This window comes from Lepisosteus oculatus, chromosome 2, assembly GCF_040954835.1.
Source record: "Lepisosteus oculatus isolate fLepOcu1 chromosome 2, fLepOcu1.hap2, whole genome shotgun sequence".
Classification (NCBI taxonomy): Eukaryota; Metazoa; Chordata; class Actinopteri; order Semionotiformes; family Lepisosteidae; genus Lepisosteus; species Lepisosteus oculatus.
The window spans coordinates 11270002-11291391 of record NC_090697.1 but is presented as its reverse complement, the minus strand read 5'-3'; the positions used below and the strand labels follow the sequence as shown (position 1 = coordinate 11291391).

The 21390-nt window shown below is 34.6% G+C and overlaps 1 protein-coding gene across 1 annotated transcript in view; it reads right to left on the bottom strand.

Annotated features, from left to right (window-relative positions):
- Positions 1–21390, bottom strand: part of LOC102683634 (potassium/sodium hyperpolarization-activated cyclic nucleotide-gated channel 1-like) — a 32724-nt gene that overhangs the window by 5948 nt on the left and 5386 nt on the right. Inside the window, exons 4-9 of the mRNA XM_015353072.2 lie at positions 20647–20787; positions 19058–19219; positions 17622–17715; positions 16510–16637; positions 14373–14519; positions 13708–13945 (exon numbers count right to left, since the gene is read on the bottom strand). Coding sequence (XP_015208558.2) covers positions 13708–13945; positions 14373–14519; positions 16510–16637; positions 17622–17715; positions 19058–19219; positions 20647–20787 — 910 coding nt within the window. The remainder of the gene's footprint in view (positions 1–13707; positions 13946–14372; positions 14520–16509; positions 16638–17621; positions 17716–19057; positions 19220–20646; positions 20788–21390) is intronic.

Below are 21390 nucleotides of genomic sequence, written 5' to 3'. Positions count from 1 at the left end.
CAGTAGTCTCAGAAAAGGTGAGTTGTAAAGCAAGATACAGTATAGCAACGACAATGTGGTCTGCACGTTCTTATTTTACTATAATAAGAATTATGCACTTGGAAAACAAATACAGCAGAATAATCTTTAATTAAGTATTTACATTTCAGAGATTTCAGGGGTAATTACAAGATCCATGGTTATAAGCAAGAAACTTAGATTTGTGATAGAACTGTTCCATGGGATTAAAATGATATATGAAGACTTTGGTACAATTAGTACAGGTGTCAGAAACTGCCTAGAGAACGGACATATAGATGATAGGTCTAAATTGAAGGAGATTTAGGCCTATCACTTACTGTATATACCCAGTCTCCAGGCAGTTTCTGCACACTTGTACCAATTATGATTTACCTGTATGATTCATGACAGTGTTAATTTCAAAACACAGAATTGCTTCAGACATAGGAAATTACAGAAGAGATCAAACCAAAAGATTAAAAGAGGGGTCAAATGTCAAAGACGTATTAACTAAAACAACAAATAACTGAAATGGTAGTTTTCAAATACAGATGCACCCATCTAAAATGCACATCAAAACCTGCGTCAGTGGTAAGCAAACTGCAGCATACTGCAGTCTGTTCCAGCATATTGAATTTAGTGCTTCACAGCTCAAAGAAGATCGACAGGTGGCACTTGTGCTGTATTAGATATTAGTGTGTGGTTTTTAATTTGGTGACGTGAGCTGAATACATAGACAAAAAGACTACATTTCCCAATGTACTGTACCATACATATTAAAGAATTCTGTAAAGTAATACCCACAGATATCAACTGTATAACATACATCAATTACAGTACAGTATTAGCATCATTCTTGCATACTGCCTTCATCTGGATGACATTACTCACATCATTGTTTAGCAAACAATCATTAAAATGTTATTACAATATTTAAATATATTAATCTAAATGTAGTGGAGACCTGTATACATATCAACTTAAGCTACGCAAAATGTCAAATCACTACTCAAAACTTTTATTTATTTTTTTATTTTCAGTTTATTTGCTTTAAATATGATATGTTTTTAAAGCCACTATGTATATTTTATATGATCAAGTCTAAAATAAAATTATGTTTTCTAGTTACTGTTTATACAGTTACTAATAATTCTGTATAATCTATGTAAAAAATAAACAGTAATTTCGTTAGTGTTATACAGTGTTATAGTGTTATAGTGTGACATACTGTACGGTATCTCTTACAGTTCTAATTTGTGGTAGCAATGTGGCTACAACATCCCGTCTCAACAGTGTAATTAATTAAACTGTTTAATGAAAGCAATAATGGGCTAATAAATATTTAATCCTGTAAAGATTTTTGTTTGACAACCACACACAGCTCTGGTACTTTAAGGATTCACTGCACCACCTGGCAGTTTTGTAGAGTACTGCAGTCCTACATCCAATTATTAAAAAATAAAAATGCCCTGACGAAATGCTGTCCGGGATACCACAGTACATACATCTTGTGCGTTTTAGATGGCTGTAGGCTAATTTCCAAGCAAATCTACAAGCAACCTGTTATTTCAAACGAGATTACTGTGTCATGGCAACAACAGACATTTTCCCCTTCACAGCAACTCTAAACAGCACGGATGTTTGGTAGTAGAATTTAGCCTGCATATGTTCTAAGACAAAACAGAAACATTAGTCATGGGTATCAGTGACTAAATCCTGTGCCAGCGATGAATAATGTCCTGAATGAATAAAGTAGACACAGCAGCTGCTAAGGACGAACAAAGAGACAAAACAATAGCAACAGAAATGAAAACCTTAATCTTTATAATAATCAAGGCACCACTGTCCCACATCCCATCACTACCACCACGATCCCAGCTTCAGAAAAAAACACCAAAGGGACAGAGGGGATCAGAACTGGGAACTCCTCTACTCTTGTCAAATCCATGACACTCATAGCACCATTACAGAAAGCAACAAAAAAGAGTTACATACAGTACATACAAAGTAACTGCTAGTTATATTAGCATTCTTCTGAAATAGTGGAAAACAATTCTGGGTGCCTAAAACATACTGAAAAGTATGTATTTTAAAAACCATATTTAAAATGCAACAGATAAAATGTAAGGTTGGGTGAATGAAACAATAAAAGTAGAGTTGCCGTTAATGAAATCTCAGTCACCTATGAGAATGACCATTTTACAAAAAACCTAAGGAAGAATTTTAACAGGACGTGGTACCAAAAAAGGAAAACACCTTGGTATGATCTTACCCACATACACATTTATAACAAAGGAATGCCACAGAGAGAGGTTCTAATAAAGTAAGCAATTCAGATCTAATGAATTACTTTCCTGTGATGTGCTGTTCACATGCATCAAGCACTTTAAAACAAAAAAGACTTTACAAGTCTCTCTCAGTGATTTTTCTCCTAATGAAAATACTTCAGGAGAATCAAATTCTTGACTCTCCCGAAGAGTACTTCAGGAAAGTCTAATTCTTTTAGCTTCATCTAACTGGAGAAGAAGCAGGTGAAGACCCTGTATTCATTCACGTTCCTAGCACATTCAACGGTATACCAACAGAATTATAATAACAAAGGATGGGACAACAAAAAAGACATAGGGTAACAGACAGCATGTCTACATTGGGCTTTTGATCTCCACCACTGTACATCTACTGTATAAATAACACCCGAACATTCTTCACTTTTTTTAATTAGACTTTAATAAAAATCAAATTATTATTAAGTGAGATGTAGAGTATTTCCTTTATCTGTAATGATTCTTTACAGTGCATTAAAACATAATGCATATATGACAGTATTTTAATATCTATGCATCATATGCTGCAGAAGCGAGACGACTTTGCAAGCATAAAGGGGAAGTAAAATATTTCACCAAAATAAAGTCAACTGAATTCAGCTAACTTCAGACATTTTTATTAAAATACTTTTTAAATATTTCATACAATTACTAGGGAAGAGGTCAACATAACTTTGGCTGTTTTTAAAAGTATGTGATAACCTTAATGAATGCACCAATTTAATTATTAGTTTTTAATACTGACGTTTTTAATTAAGAAGCTTAATTGGTTAGCCAGTGCAGTACCATGCTTTTCAGTGTACAATAATTAATTCATATCAAATGATCATTAATGAATGTTACAGTTTTTAATTGCTGTCCCAAGTTTTTTAATTGCTGCACTCTCTGTATTCACTTCATGAGAGCAGACAGTAGCGACAGGATAATATTGAAGTTCCTTCTTATGTTATTCACCAAAATAAAGATAATGTATTATCACAGTAGAAATCACAATGTAAAAAGAATTTAAGAATATTTAGAACATTTAATTTAATTTTGCTCCTTCATTAGGTTTAGTTAAAAATGCTGATAAGAGACTGAAAGATTACTTTGGTACACCAGACTACTGTAAGTAAAATCTTAGTATTCAATACAAAATTAGTCTCAGAACAGCTTTGAATTGTTTAAATGATGAAAGGAAATTTTATCTGACAAATATTTCCAAGTGAAGTAAACCCTGTTTTACTTCATAAATAAGTTGTACGATGCTACAGTACCTTTGTCTAAAACAGTAATCATTTTAAACAAAGAAGAAATGCCTAAGTGACAATGCTTAAAAAAACATTCCAATTTTTGTTTTTCACTTCCGAGATTGAAGTTTTTTTTACTTTCAAAAGATGGTATTCTTTCATGAGCTTTATTTAAATTGTAAATAAAATTTAAATATCAGGTATTGTAAGTAATTAGGTTGCAAAATGAAGAATCTTTCAAACTGCTAGGCCAATCAGTATTTCAGACAGTGAAGTTTCCAGATGCTACATAATTAGCTGTATTCTAAAGTGAAATACAAATTACTGAAAACATGGAATTCTAAAGTACTGTGATTCTTTAACACTTTATAATTAATTAGTTGAATTTTTTATCGTCTTGTGATGGATAAAAAAGCATGGGATTCCAAGGGTAGTTCCTGAATAAAAACACATAATATATAGCTCCCTCCAAAAGTATTAGGAAAGCAAAGTCAATCTGTTTTTTAATTTATAGTCAGGAAATGTAAATTTGTAACCATGAATTTAATGTGAATGATAAGTACAGTGCAATATACAATTAATTTAGGGTAATTCCATACATAAATATTATCATAAAATAACAAAAACATCTTCTGTGTTTAATCTAGTTATTTAAATTGACCGTATTGGTAAACATTCACTTCAAGTACATTTCAGAGTGTAAACGGTTATGGTTGCAAATGCTTTATAGCAATAACTGCATGAAGTCTGTGTGACCCATTGAAGTCAACAAACTCTTGCATTATCATTTGAGACACTTTGCTAAGTCTTTGATGCAGCTTTGAGTGCTTGCCTAATCTAAGGGTGTTATGACTTCAACTTTCTCTTCAGAATGCAAAATACTTCTCAGTCAGATTTAAATCTGGAGTTTGACTTGGCTGTGACAATTCCAAAGTTGGCTACGAATGCCCAGGCCAGACCATGATTCTCAGATGAGATGGTGATCTTTGGAGCATTTCGAATTCTTTTCTTTCTCCAGACGTGATCTTTTCTACCACTTTTGTAAAGTTTAATCTTGTGTCCATAAAGCTACAGTATGTCCCAAAAATGAATCAAATTCCAGTTCAACAATGTTCTGGGTTTATGTTTTCTTAACACAAGGAGATTTATTTGGTAATTTAAGAGTGGTGTTGTGTATGTTTGAGTTTGTTTAAAGTTTTTATACTAATCATTCTCAATGCTTGCATATGTATGCATATATCTACTTTAAATATAGAATTGTTTACATACATACTTAATACATACTATTAAGGTATGATTTAACTATGTTTACACAGTCTAAAAAATATTTCAATTAATATTACATAAGCACCTATTGCTTGTTCTAAGATTTTCTTTTTTATAAAATACCTATCTATTGTATACAGTTTAAGGTAATATGAGCCTGCACCCTCAGTCTCACCCTTCACCTGCTTATCTGAATACTTCACTACTACTGCCAATCAATTAAATTATCAAGAGTTCCAATAACATAAGTACTGTAAGTCTAACTGCGTTATTGCTATTGTATACTTTTAAACAGGCTGAGTTGTTTTATAAGTAACGGAATCTTTAATGAACAGAATGTTTTGATAAATCAACTGTAAAAGACTTTTAAAAATATAATTAGAAAATACATTATTACATTTAAATACATTTCCTTTAAATCAAAAGTATTTTTCCATGATGTTGTTATATACCTCTCATGTACCTCTCACCATTACCCAAAGATGTGATGAAATACCAGTAACTTAAGACAAGATTACAATTTCTATTCAACCTACTTTATAGTATGATGCCACTAGAACTACATGATCCTTTGCCCTATACTAAAACATTTATTTTAAAATCTTGTCAGTTTCATACTACTTGTAAGGACATATCACATATACAGTAGTACATACCTAGGCATTTACACAAGGGCATACCATTGCAGCCCTATGTCTTTGACCTTCAGAAGGGACTGTGGTAATGTTTTAATAAGACTAACTGCAACAGTACCAAACTCGAGGCAGGATGTCTGCAGCCAGCTCTGATGATTAATTTTCTTCTATATGGATGGAATTAATTTGGAGACTATCTGTAAAAGGAGGCTGTCAGAGTACACTTCCATGAGCTCGTCCTTCCCCCGGTCCTCGTTTTGCTGCATTTAAAATGGAGCTGAACTGTAGAGCTGCACAGCAGACAGCGGAACCTGCCTTTGATAAATATACAACATGCAAATGAATGTAGGATGCAGATTTCAAACCAAACACAGCCCTTATTAGCAAACAATCAAGCTTCAGAATGTATGATAGGTAAAAACTTTTTTTGTGCAAAATGTCAATTTTGAAGAATCTTTAAATATATATTTTGCTTCACTGAGAAAAGAAAGAAATAATACATCAAAATGGAGAAGCTGGAAAAAACTGATGAGCTTTCAGATTGCCCTCTTTTGCATGCAAATCATATCAGAATTTCTCATTAGCATAAATGCATGAGCAACTCTAAATGCTTTTAATTTCCAATCTCAGCCAGCAGAGGAGTAATTTGTCACTGTCAGGGTGAAAATCTAAAAGGAAAAAATGGAGCAAAGGACTCCACGCTAAATTGGAATCATAGAAAAAATTCTGATTTGCTAATTGACTGATGCGTAGTTCAATCAGCTGCCATGAAGGTGTAAATAATTCAATGTAGATTCAGAAATAAAAGCATAATGTGGGAATGCAAAGGCACATTAAAACACAGTGCTGCAGGACATACCTGTACAGTACCTTGAGCAGGCATTGCCTGATCAAACCAATAACTGAAGCCTTGTGTGTATGTTTTTTAGCAGCATAAAAAAATAAAAACAAACACTGCAAAATGAAAATGTAGGGCTTGATTTTCTGAAACCATTTTCATATACAGGCAGTAAACTTCAATAACAGTAAAGACTATATGGTCAAAACAGAAAAACTAAATGAGATGCTCTGACACAACACATCAAGTTATACGATTAAGAATCCTAATGCATACAGAATCGTGGACAGGTCCCAATCCACGGCTGGCTGTGATCCAAAACGAGCCGTGAATCCAGAAGCGCTTCAGAAGGATGATCAAGGTGTTTCCCAGTTTTCCTTTTCAAAGTGGGACTCAGCCTCTATGGGCCGTCACTCATTCCACCTTGACAGAACAAAGGTGTCTTTGACAGACAACCCTGCTCTGCAGATCAGCATATTTTGAGCATGCATATACATGAATGCAGTTAAGGCAATCATTTACTTCAGGTAATTGCATGTGTGCATGAACAGGCAAAAAAGGATAAACATATCACTTAAAACTACAGGTTATTATCTGGAAAATGCCAATCTTTTTATAGCAAGTGCAGTGATGTTTTATTGAGCAGACATGACATAAATAAATGCATTGTTTTGATTAATAATGGCCAACAACAAGTCCTGTCTGCAGGGGTCTACTACGGAAAGCAGTGTTAGCTGCATCTCATATGTTGCACTGGGCTGCAGACGGTGTGTTATGGGACAAGTATCTGTTCCTTTCATTTTGTACAACCTAGACAAGCATGTGCCAATCAAATAGTGTCTGAACACATTACAATGTTGGTACTGTACTCCAATTCATCCAAACAAATGTTCAGCAGACCCCAAGTGTGACAAGTAAATGTCTTGATTATTACCTGTTTCATTAGATTTTCTGGAGCATGTTCATGGTTTTTATGTATTTTAAATGGATTAAAATATTGGATTAAAACCAGGACAAAATCACACAATCATTTTTTCAAAGAAAAAGGGCTGGAAACATGCATCCATTTCACCAAAATGGAGAATCATTTGTTAAATGACAATCATACTAGCATGGGCGGAACGAGACCTCTACACATTTCCAAGTGACATTTACTGTACTCCCTTCTTATTCATAGTGCAAGCACTAGTGGAGACAGAATATGGCTTTCAGACACAACACTTCAGACTTAGAGGTTCCTAGCAAGCTGCAGAGATGTAATTAATTTTGTATACAATAGGGGAAGATAAAGGATTTCACTGGGCTCAATGCTATGCAGCGAGTTTAGGATACACTCTTTGACACAAACCTGCACAACACCAGTGGTGCTTGGTCAAATGAACATTTTGATTTGGGGAATTCCCACTACAGTCGGTAATGGCATATCATGGACCTGAATTAGTATTTCTGAACCACAGGTCTCAACCTGTGTCCCCAAACTAACAACTTCAATAAATAAGCCACTCAGAAGTCCCCAAAAACACAAATCCAAAGGAGATTCCCGATAAATTCAGTATGATGCCATTAAAGAGCTTATCCTATTATGTTTTCATTTTTCAAACTTACTAAATTTTACATGATTTTTATAAATGAGAAAAGAACACAAAGATGAGTTCTCAAACTGGAGGGCACTGCATTTTCTGGTTTGTTTCATCCAGGCTCTTTGTTCCATAAATTGTTTTAATTATTTAATTACTTAATTGCAATAGGGCAACTCTAACCAGGCTCTAATGTTTTTATATGTAACTAACTTTAATGACGTAAATGCTTTGAGTATGTAGAAGACCTTAAGATAAATCTTATATTATTGTAAATAAGAAATAATTAAGAATTAATAATTAGGTTAAATGTTTAATTGTCAACTCAGGTTGGAATTACAAAGTAGACAATTATATATATATATTATATATTGTTTATTATATATGAATTTTAAAGGGCTTTGTAAAAATGTTCACCCCCTTCAAATGATGTTCCATTTGTTGAATTACAAATTATGTATGCTTATTTTAATGTAAATCTTTTTTTAATTTTAGTGAAACTTGAATGCTTAAAATGAAACACTTTTATGGGTGAAAGCACCTAAATGTCAGATCTGGTATATTAATCACCTGGAATATTCATTGAATCCAATTTCTATCATCCATATAACCTTTAGAATACTTTTAGAATAATACATTGTCACAAAAGGTTTTTACTGTACATTTCATGTAACATTTTGTGTGCAAAAAAGTGCAAAAAATTAAGTAATCCTAAAATAAACTATAAACTGTGAACACTATATTACATGTTAGAAAGGCCATTCTTTCTTAATTTGTAGTGCCACTGTATGTTGCTTTAGGATTTAAAATATCTGCATTATATAGGCAATATTTAGGCTATCTGCATTTAAAATAATTAAATGCAAAGTATTAAGTACAAAAATGCATTAGAGTGGCATAAAGACAAGTCAATTCAACAAGCATTTGCAGAAATAAAATTTAAAATGCCTTTGTTTTCCGGAGCTATAAAATGATGCATTCATGTATGTTTTTAGTTTGTCTTAATATATAGCTCTTCTCTGGCTTTCAAAAAGGAAACACTCTGCTATATTAGCCTTAATCATAGTCTTAAGGTATTTAATAAAAACAGATGAAAGTATCAAATTCACTTGCTATGGTAGACCTGGTATGATCTTAATGTACTGTATTTCAATCAGAACATACATACCACACAAAATCTAAATACTAGGCACAGCCATTACATAGTATTTGCAACACTTATGTTTTTGGTGTTTATTTTACAGCAAAATTAATCCTTTTAAAATGCAATCAATTTAGCAAATTGTGTGCCACTTTAGTAAAACATACTCATTACCATCAGAATATGGGATATTTTTAGTATTATTAACTGTAGTTTAAAATATCATAGCTGTGATTATTGTTCACTAGGTAAATCTTTGTTCTGTTGAAACAAATATTTTAGAGCATCTCATTCAATGACAGGCAACAGTAAATGAACAGCTGCAGTATATCCACTGACCCCTATAGATGCTAATTTCTCCAAATGTTTACTACAACAAAAGTGTTTTTTAACACCATTTCCTTCATTGTACAAATACATTTGTGCTACAACAAAAGTGTTTCACCTGACAAGTGAACAAGGAGAGCATCTCTGCGAGTTCCTTCAGTAATTCCAAAATATTTGCTGTCCTTGAAGGTCATCCATTGTGATCATCCCCAAAAAGGACAGCACCTAGTGTTTCTACCTGGACTACCAAAACCTAAATTGTCACTCTAAAGGACTGATGCGTCCATTTCAGAAAATCTGACCACGCCTCTGTGCTCCTTCTTCCTGTTTAAAACAGAAACTAAAGAGCACGCCACCTGCAGTAAAGACCATGCAGTGCAGGTCCAACGCTGCCAAGCAGGAACTCATAAACGTCTTTAAAATGGCTGGTGTATATTCAAAGATTCTTCCAGTGATCTGAATGGGTATACAGAGGTGGTCACATCCTACCTCAATTACTGATGCCCTGACGAGCTCCAGTGCACCTGTACCACATTCCTCACATGGAAGGAGCCATCAGGACCATCTCAAACGAGATCAGGGAGTTAAGGGAACATCACAGACTATTTAAGCCCTGAGGGATCATTCCTCAGGGCTCAGACATTGAGTCACACTAGTGAGTGCAGTTGCTGGTTTTTCAAGTCTTTTCTTAGGTTTATTCCAGGTTTTTCTAAGGATTACCCCCCAGATCTTTCCCAGGATTCCTTCCAGGACTTCTCCGGAATTCCCTAGGACTCCTCCCATTCTAATTCCCCCCATTACTTTATAAACTATTCTATAACCCATCAAATCTCTACTGCTGAACCCACTCCGGCAATTATTAATTCGCTGTGCCCTAATTTCCATCTATGGGCGCGGCATAACAATAGACAGATGTATTCCTACCAGGAAGATCCAGATATACCCCAATCAGAAGCACTGGATGAACAAAGACATTTCCTGGAAACTTCAAGCGTAGACTGCTACGTTTCAATCAGGGCATAGAGAGTTGTATAACCAAATCAAAGTAGGACCTGGAGAAACAGCTTCAGGGAGAACTATAAAGGCAATAGCATCCACTGATGCATCTCTAACAGATGAGCTGAACATCTTTCACTCTTAGAGGTTCAGAACACCAGACCACTATCAAGGTTCCCAGTGAACCAGAGGACATCATGTTACAGCTCTCTAAACATGAGTTTGTACAGCCTTTAAGAGAGTGAAAATCCACAAAGCACCTGGCCCAGATGGTGTCTCCCCTTGTGTCCTTATGTTAGCACCTGTGCAGGTCAGTTATCTATTGTATATACAAATATTTTTTAACCTCTCTCTGTCCCTGTCAGTTGTACCAGGGTGCTACAAGAAAACCACAATTGTGACACTGCCCAAGAAACCATGGAAGCTTGTTTGAACGATTACCACCCAATGGCACTCACTTCAGCAGTAATGAAGTGCAAGGGAATACTAGTGAAAACCCAAGTATTGTCATATATAATTTGCACTATCCCAGACTCTCTCGACACGTTTCAGTTTGCTTACTACTCAAATAGGTCAGTTGATGATGCCATATCTCTAACACTACATACTGCCCTAGAACATTTAGACAAGCAGGGCACCTATATTAGGATGCTGTTTATAGATTACAGCTTGGCCTTTACCAAAATTGTTCCCACCCAGCTGGTCCCAAAACGCAGGAGTCTAGGCTCAAGCAACTCCATCTGCAACTGGATACTGGATTTCCTAATGGGCAGACCTCAGGTGGTGATAATTGGCAACAATATCTCCTCCACAGTGATCCTAATCATTGGAGCTCCCCAAGGCTGCTGTCTCAGCCCTAGGCTGTACTCCTTGTTCACTTATGACTGTACAGCCACTGTTAATTTGATGATGACACCATGTGAGGTTGAGCATGTTACAAGATGGTGCCTTGACAACAATCTGGCCCTGAATGTCACCAAGACAAAAGAACTCATTGTGGACTTCAGGAGACCCAGAGGGAGCCACGCCCCAACCAGCATCAAGGGCACAACAGTGGAAACTGTCAGCTGCTTCAGATTCCTCAAACTGTAGATCTTTGCCAACTTGGCTTGGTCTCAGAACACTGTAGCCACTGTAGCACTTTCACCTTCTGCCATGCGAAAGAAATGCGGTATGGGGAAGTAGCTACTCGTGAACTTTTACCGCAGCACCATAGAAAGTGTCCTCACTAGCGACATCACTGTATGGTATGCCATGCTACTATACATGACAAAGACGCTCTACAAAGGGTTGTGGCAACAGCACAGCAGATAACAGGATCCACTATCTCAATAAAGTTCAATCTATCATTCAGGATCCCAAGCATCCCAGCCACAAACTGGTCTCCCCCTGCACTCTGGCAAGCGGTACAAAACCATTACATCATGGACTATTAGATTTAAGAACAGCTTCTTCCCTATTGCAGTGTGCATCCTTAACAGCTAAGTATGCAGTGCCTCAGAATCCAACACACCTCTGCACTCTGCCCCTGACTTGGCCATCAGGTATTTTTTGTTCTTTTCCTAATGTACTGTGACTATTTATTATTTACTATTTTTGTGCTGTCTACTGTACATTGTGCAACTCCATCTGCATCTGGTGGTATCTGTTGTACTGTGTTGCTTGTTGTACTCTGCATGTCCTGAGAGAGTGCCACATATAAGAATCCCATTGCACATGTACAGTACATAAGGCAAATTAACTCCTCTATCTTCCTTTATTTCAACAGTGTTCCTTAAGTCCACTCCCTGGTCCTGGAAAGAATCAGCTTCTAGCCTCAAGTTGCACTTGGAGAAGTGCCACCTGTTACAGTAGGAAATCTCATATCTGGGTCATCACTTAAGTGGAAAACGGGGTGCCACAGACAAGAACAGGGTGAGTGCAGTGCAAAGCTGGTTCATATAATTGAAATTGAGCCTGCTGAAGGTCTTTCTTGGACTGACGTCTTACAACTGCCTCTTTGTGACTGACTTTGGCTCCATCTCTTACCAGGAAAGGCATTGCGTTCGACAGACGAAGAAAAGACAGCAGGTCTTCAACACCCTGAAGCGCATATTATGCTCAGCTCCAGTTTTCGGTGCACCAGATCCCAAGCTACCATTGTTTCTCACCAGAGATGCCGTTTAAATAAAACAGGTTGTTGGAATTCTTGAATCATTAAACCAAATGAGCTCTCGATTGAAAACTTTCATACATTCTTATAAATTTACAGTGGCTATCGAAAGTATTTACCTCCTGTGGACTTCATCATATTTTATTGTGTTACAATATAGAATCATAATGTTTTTACTGTAATTTGGATTTTTTGCAATTGATTGACACAAAATACTCTATAACAGTGTATAAAAGTGCACTCTATAAAAGTGAAAACAAAATTCTACAGTCCATGGTGGGGGGAGGGGGGTATACTTTTGATAGCCACTGTATGTCTTCAGTATTAATTAATTGGTACAAATTTATTACATTATTTTACATCAGAGAAAAAAATAAAACCTATATCAACAAAATTTCCTCAAAATCTGGTTTGGTAAAATATTAATGTATTTTAAAAAATGTTTGAAGGCTAACAAAAATGTCTTAAAATATCTGATTTAGAAATAAAGACATGTTTTTAAAATGCTGCTTCAAGTAACTGCAAAACATTCTTAATGATCAACTAGTCTAAAATGATTTCTGAAAATAGCTTTAAATGTTCAGTAGATGGCAGTCTTATACTTTGATTCTTATAAAGCAGATAAAGTCCATAAACATATCTTCATAGAAGTCTTTGTATGTATTGAAATAATGACTTTGTAAGAACCACTGCAAACAAACAAAACCATAAAAGCAAAGAAAATCATATAATTTTACAAAGTCTCATTCATGTTTAAAAAATAATAAATTTAAAGACTGCCTAATATGGTATTCACCATACATGACCACTTATGTCCATACTGCTAAAATATATGCCGGTATATATTTTCTTTCAAAGTTGTGCATTGATGTTTGCCTTATAAAAATGAAAAGTAATTGACTTTTAGCTGTCTAAAATACCATGTATTGAGCTAAAATTCTCTTTTCCCTAGTAAAGAGACAGGGGGTGAAATGCTTAATCAGGTAGAGTTGCCAGAGTTACCTGAAACAAGATTTCAGTTTTACATCTTGTTCCAAAAACTGAGCAGAAGGTGGATAAGTAATTCGCTCAGATTATCACACACTATCATAAAGAGCCAGAAATAAACCCAGGAACATCCTGGTTATAACACTTCTTATTGAAACTGCTACACCTGGCCTTTTGACGAGTTTGACTACATAAAAACCTTTCAAAGGTGCATTAATCAAAAACTTCGAATTACCTCCAAAAAAAGCACCATCTGTCAGTTTCTGTTGAAGATTCGGAGCCTGTACCAGCACTGTACCTCTGTCAATGAAATACATACAGTCTCCAAAAGCACCCTTCCGTATTATATCATCTCCAGTTTCATACATTTCAAACTGTAACACTTCAAGCAGGGCTGTGATGAAATGTGGGTCCGCATCTTTAAAAACCGGCATGTTAGACACAAGGCTCTGGCAGTTGTAACTGACTATTTCCTGTTAAAGAGAAGATAAGAACGAAAATAAATGAGAAGAAAACTACTAAAAAAAAATCAGTATTGTTTATTTCCGTCAAGACATTACACCACTATCTCAAATTATACACAATGTTGTGTTAAAAACTACCTTTAACCTGAGATAAATTGGTATCGCTAACACTATAGCCAACAAGACAGGAGTAATGAACTTGAACCAAGAGCTAAGGAAAAGCAATGTATACATACTTAATGTATATAAATAAATCTTCCGTTCTTCATTGAACTCTTGATGATACCTCTACATCTTTAACGTAGTGATTATTTTTTAAAATTTTAGGATTAATGAGTACTTACAGAAACATTAATCCTGCTAAAACATGATTAGAAAAATAAATAAGCTTTATTTTTAATGTTAGTATAGTTCTTTTTTACATTTCTCATTATACCTGTCTGAGAGGTTCTGAGAGCTCCTTAAGAATAGTCTCTTCATCAAACCATTTTCCTTGATATCTGTTTTCTAAATAATCCATTATCCGATTTCGGAGTTTACTTGGTAAATGGTGGTGGCGCATGTACTCCTTAACTTCATTGTACTAGGCATAAAAAAATAATTTCAGTACATTTATTTTTAAAGTGAGGAATCATTTCTGATGTGTTTCCCTGCATCAGTGGTGGAATCTTATACTGTACTTTTTGACTGAAAGGGTTAGTTTGAAGGAGGAAATACTGTATATATGAGCACAAATTACAAGGTAATCCCTGATGAAATGACAACCTGATGAAATCAAACAATGATGATATACAGTATTATTTTAAACTTGAAATCTAGGGAAAATATTATTTTTAACAATAAATCAAATTCTATGCCAAGATCCTTGTTAACATTATACTGTGTTAAGAGATCACAACACAATTCAGCACATTGTATTTGTCATGCTAAACAGGTGATCATATATAGTTTAAGAAGATACGCATTTAAGAAGAAAATGCTGACATATCTCTACCGAATCAAACATCTTATGGTACTTAAAACTGTTTTCTTTCACTGTGCTAAGCATTTAATTTCCTATCCCAAAAGACAAAATGTGAACATCTATTTAAGAATGTATTTACTTTTAAAAACATAGAGAAATGTAACAAAACTACATTTAGATAAGATCACTTTATTAGCCATATACAATATCTCATTTATTTGTACTGTATATACAAACAGGGCTCTCATAAAAAATGTGTCATTATTAAATAAAGCAACAAAACGTTATTCAGAAGTTACTGAATAATATAGCAAACGGCTTTCATTATTAAAATACATCCACTAATTATGATAGCCTTAATGGAAAATCTGCTCCTATCAATATCCCCCAGAGATAGAAATATATTTTCCTTTTAAACAAAAAATATGTTGCATTAAAAAATGTGGGTTATTAAGTACTGTTTAACATGTATAAGTATTCAGTTCTGATTCAATAGTAAACAAATACTGCCCTCTAGTTTATATTATGTGTGCTGTATAATGTATTAAGACATGAGCTGACAATGTTCATTTTTGTTGATCTTTATGCAAAATAAATGGTGCTACTGTAAAAACCTGAGCAGAGGCTAAGACTTAGTCACATTGGTAATTTACATCCTATGTAATTTCAGGACTTCAATCCAACCACTCCAATTCAGTAAATCACCTTTTTCCCCCAATCCTCAAGGACCAAGATAGAAAGAGAACGCACTAAATGAACCTTTAATTACTAATGTGACCTTGCTGCTGAAGATCGTCTGTGTAATTAAACATTAAATGGAACAAAGACAAAATGCTGGAACACAATGGAATGGAATTGGGGTTTTGGGCAAGGTTTCCTTCCTCTGCTACAGTATTCTTTTTTCAGAGAACTGTTCACTGTCCGTTTTCATACATAAAACAGCTATACGGTTTTAAAAACTTTTTCAAAAGAAAAATATTTTAAAGATGTATATGTTATATAAGCAATACTTCAGTATTACATCCAGTAAAATTAACAGCACAGCTCTGAATCACAGGGAACTCAACTCATCCATCAGGCTAGATTCCATCAAAAACAGACTTTTAAAAGATGTAAAATAACTTAAAATATCAAAAGACAAATTAAAATATACTGCACTATATATATGCAATACAATTAATGGGATAATCTAGAATTTCACCCAAAGAAACCCAACAGACAAAGCCTTTTTAAAGCACTGTCATTTCCAATCTATTAAGTTACCTATTTATCATTGTTATGTTAAACTAATTGCACATAAAATTTTAAATCTGAGAGAGTCACACTATTTCAAAAAGAACATGACATTGTTCTTGATATTTTAATTATAAAAACCCAGATAAAGCATAAACTTTCTATGCTACAATTAGAACAGTTGTATTATGAACACAACCAAAAGAGAGAATGATTATCTCCAGGAGTTTCAAAATGTCAGTTAATAACAGTATTGAAAAATGTTACCTGTCAATTTAATTTTTAGAGTTTGATCTGAATATGACTTGAAACAAAAGTACCGTCTTGTATAAGACTATTTACTTCTCTGTATTACAATCAGAAATGATTTTCATACCTTGCTATCAAACACTCTCTCACTTGCCGCCGAATGTGTCACTAGTGAGGTAAGTCTGGCAAGGACTAGAGTATACATAACAGCTCCAACCAGCATGCTGAGAATAACAACCCAAACTTCCGAAATCCCTAGAAGCAATGAAAAAACAAGGAAGCAAAATAAGATGACAAAGACCTTTAAAGTTCAATTGTCTTTTATGACACCACAGGTGTTTCTTACAGCAAAAAAGGAGCTTAAAATAATATCAGACATTGGCATTGATAATCAATTGAGATTTGAATTGATAAAAGTGCATAATATTTCACAGTTTATTAAAACATTTTTGCCTAGTTGATTTCCTTTTAATCAACTCCAGGTTGCTGTGACCCTTTCCAGGACTTACTGGTTATCTCTTTCAAGCTATAGCATCCCTGTAGAATAACATATCCAGGAATTAAAATTATATTGAAACATGAACACCTATGCATTTTTAAAACATCTGCAGAAGATCTTTCTTTCATATAACAAGGATGGAAGACAGTACTCTGGCAATTCTGATTTTGCCTGGGACTGTAAAATGTCACCAAGTGATGGCAAAACCCTGGAGTTCCTATTTTTTAAACGTTTATAGTGAAAGTATAGGGAAGCTATACTGGTCTTGGGAATCTGGATGGATGCATTCAGATTGACAAGTTAGAGGTTTTTCATTTTGATTAAGATATATAATTACATACAGTATGTACTATTAAATTTTAAGCTCATCACTTTATGATGCAATGTTAGGATTTTTATTAAACTCAGTATAGATTACCAAGTAAGGATGAAAACACACATCTGTACAATGTAGAAATTATATGTACAGTTACACAAGATTTAGACAAAATGAAATTCCTATCATTTAACTATCCTTTAAAGTACACTTGTCAATTGTGATTTATGCAATTAGCTTAAATTGAATTCCTAAATAATTCCTGAATGTTATAGAATAGTACATATTTAGGCTGAACATATGTAGTCTTGTATTTTTGCCATCAAACCAAATGTATATCTGTATGTCCCTTATAATGCAAATTTACCAGTTTACTAGAAAACTATGAAAAGAATCCTGATATTTAAACAGTTTGCTCGTCTACCTCTTGGAATTCCAACAGATCCATAATTAAGAGTCATCATGTGACACAAGGCACGAAACATGGCCTTGGAATACTGCAGGCCGATGGGCTTGTCCTGTTTGAACATGTAACAAAATAGATCTACCTTTAAAAAACAGTAATTAAAAAGTGTCCAAAGAACACATCTTTCTGTTTTTATTTTTAAACCACATTATTGGTTTCACAATAGCAGGATGGAAGGCTTGAAAACGTATAAAAATGTATCTACTTGCATCACCTAGGATCCTAGTCTACCTACAGTACTTCTCTACGTATGTTGAATACAGTGCAAAAGTCCATAATCTCTCTACAGTCTACATGCTATCTGAAATTATGCAACAGATGCTTTGTAAATCTAATAAAATTGGTGTCAAATCATATTAAATTTAGTAATGTCACATTAGGTGTGAAGACCCAACAAAACCGTGTTCATAGTGCATGTACTGTACATATGACAACATTAAGATGTTGTCATATGTACCTTACATATGAACCTTATCTTTAAAGCAGTTAAATCCTTGTTAATGTGGCATATAGACAGAAGAATTTATTTAGCGTAATTTGCCCTACAGAGGAAAAAACAGGTTGGACAAGGCTGGCAGAACCCCAGCAGAGACTGAACGGAACTGCATAAAACCACTAGTGCAAGCTTCAGTTGGTTTATTCAGATATGCAGTTTTACAGAAATGCCGATCTAGGGTTTTGATAGTGGTGAGTGCTATTCCACAATGGCTGGTCATACTGATAAACTGATAGTGCTGATCCTGATAGACAACACGAGGTCTGATAAACAGGGATGAACTTCAGTTTGAAAGGTGCAGGATGCCAAACCCGAAGAAAAGTGCAATATCTGCACTATTGTCAGTTTAAGTTAGTGATGTGTAAATGAGAGTATCAACTGTAAGTAACCATTAGCCTATGTTTGTGAGTGAATGGATGGACTGGCTGACATAGAAAAGCATTTCTGTCCAATATCAGGTGGATGGCCTCTGCTTGGATTCATTGAATATGTACAATTTATTTTCCTTATTATTTAACACTGTTACTTCAAGAAATTCCTAAATATAAAGACTTTCTAAATATCCTACAAGATTACCTTTAATATTTCCGTCCATTATGCATTCCAATAAATAACTGCAAATAGTTCAACATATATTGTATCACAAGATATACATAAAAAGCTCATTTATTTTTTCTATATATTAGATTTAATTAAAAATCCATAGATTACATTGGCATAGCCTATAACATAATCAAAATCATTTTATCTCTAAATCAACCCACACTTAAGCAGCACTTAAACTGACAATTTCCATGTTTTCTCTTGAATTCTTAGTGGTTCTGATCGTTCTATTTGTATACTTTTGCAACACTTGTACATATTGAACATTTTGAAAAAAAGAAATGTGTAACTTTACCACGAGCCCATCAATTGTCACCCAGCTATTCTCAGGGAATTCCATCAGCATAGCAACCAGGAACTGAATACAGGCATTCCAGTGACACAACAAAATAATGATCAGAAGCATGTAGCTGAAGTGCAGAGCTACAGCTATTCCACCCACATTCCAGCCATGGACCTATGATAGACAGGAGAACAGTAGACTCTCTTCAGCAAAAACACTTACTGATCAGGATATGCATATTTCTTACATACTGTACTGTACGTACATGGTTCTTTTTTAACTTATTGCAGTACAACTTTGATAATTGTTTTTGAAGCTATGAATGGTATAGTCAGTACCTTGCAAAATATTCAGACCCTTGCAGACTTCACATTTCAACTTTGTAGTCATGACACTTTGAAATAGCATTAATTATTTAAATATACATAATCTACTCCACACGTGAAAAACAGAATCAAGAGCAAATATATAATATAAAAGAAAACTGGTAAAATAATGATTGCAATAGTATGCAAGTCCTTAGCTGTGGCAAACCTAAATGAATTTAGGTGAACAACATTATGTTAATGAGCCAAACAATTTGCTGAGTGGACTCTGTGTGCAATGATAGTGGTGCATATGATTTCAGAATAATTACATCTCTATAAGGTCCCTCAGTCAGTTAGTGAATTTCAATTAACAATTCAACTATTAAGAGCAAAGAGCTTTCAAAACAACTTAGGGATAAAATTCCATAAAGGAATATATCAGAAGATGAGCATTAGAAACGTTTCACGGATGTATTAAATTAATATTAATATTAAAACTGATTTGGATACAATGAAGTACAGTTGATCATGAAGATGTGGAAGGCACCCAGACACTGCCTATATCAGCTTTCCATCCCAATTGAGCAGCTAGACAAGGAGGAAACTGGATGGATGTGCAACAGTGAGGCAGGCAGTGTTCAGTCGCTGAGATGGGAGAAAATGTTCATGGGTCAAAAATATCCCAGTCACTCCACCAAGACTGGATTTTATGCAATTGAAAAACAAATTGCCAAATCCTGTTCGGTATGCAACAAAGCATCTACCGCATGTGGTACCGTAAAATATGTGGCAAAAGGTGTCAGATAAGGAAAAATTTTATTTTTTGGTGTAAATGCAAAGCATTACATGTGACACAAACCCAACACAAAGTCAACACCTTCCTTACTGTCAAGCACAGCAGTGGCAGCATTATTCCTGTTCCTCATTAGCAAGGCCTGGGGAGATTGTCAAGACTGATGGGAACATATTGTGCATGGAGTACAAGTACAAGTGACAAATTGTCGAGAAAATCCTGCTTCAGACAACATACTGCAACCAACATATTTCATTTTTTCATTTGAGTTTTTGCTGACCTTTTCTATAACTTATCTTCCCCTTAGTGGTCTTTTTGGTTTGAGCATTCAAGTTTTCATTAAAATATTTATGAAAAATGTGAATGCCTCCATTTACTATTTCATACAATGGGACACCATAGGAAGGGTATGAATACCTTTGCAGGCACTTTATTTTAATGCAGGGGCTGGCATTTTCTATGCAGCAAAAAAAGTTAAAAAGATAAAAGGGGCTACTTGCCTCTTCCCAGTAGCGAGCATAACGAAGCAGTCTTGAAAAGCGGAACAGACGTAATAAGCTGAATACCCTTGTCAGCTTGAGCATTCGCATCATTCGAACGCCACTGTATCCAGCTGGTTTTGTGTAAATGGCACCTGCAGCCTTAAAACATAGCAAAATAATTTCTAATTCCAATAAATACGCATTGCCTTACATCTATAAGAAAAACTTTACTGAACCTTAAGCAAAACCTCTTGTTTAGAACATGATTATTACATGTATGTGATCATGCATTTAAAGGGTGTTTTAAGAATCCATAAAAAAAACCTCTAAAATAGCGTGCAGTTAGAAACCTTAACTCAAAATTTAAAAATCCATCTCTTTTCTATGACATATTTTATGTTAATAAGGTGAGAGGTCAAATGTGCCCCAGATATTCATTTAAATTGGAATAATTTTAATGATCTTTGTATTCTTGTGTACTACTGAGATATCTAAAAGCAGGGTTTTATAAACAGCAGCATTGTAAAAATCAAACTTTTTAAAACCATCCAAGCACAACACTGCTTAAAGTAAATATGATTTACAAAATGTACAGATCTAATGCGTTTGTTATACACCCTCTTATTTAGTAAAAATATTCTCAAAACAGAACCTTACTAAGCAAAACAAAAGCCATTTAATTTCAGGCTAGTACAAAAATAATTCTTAATGCCTTGTCAATCAAATTTTTGTTGCAAAAAATATAAGAACATTTGATAACTA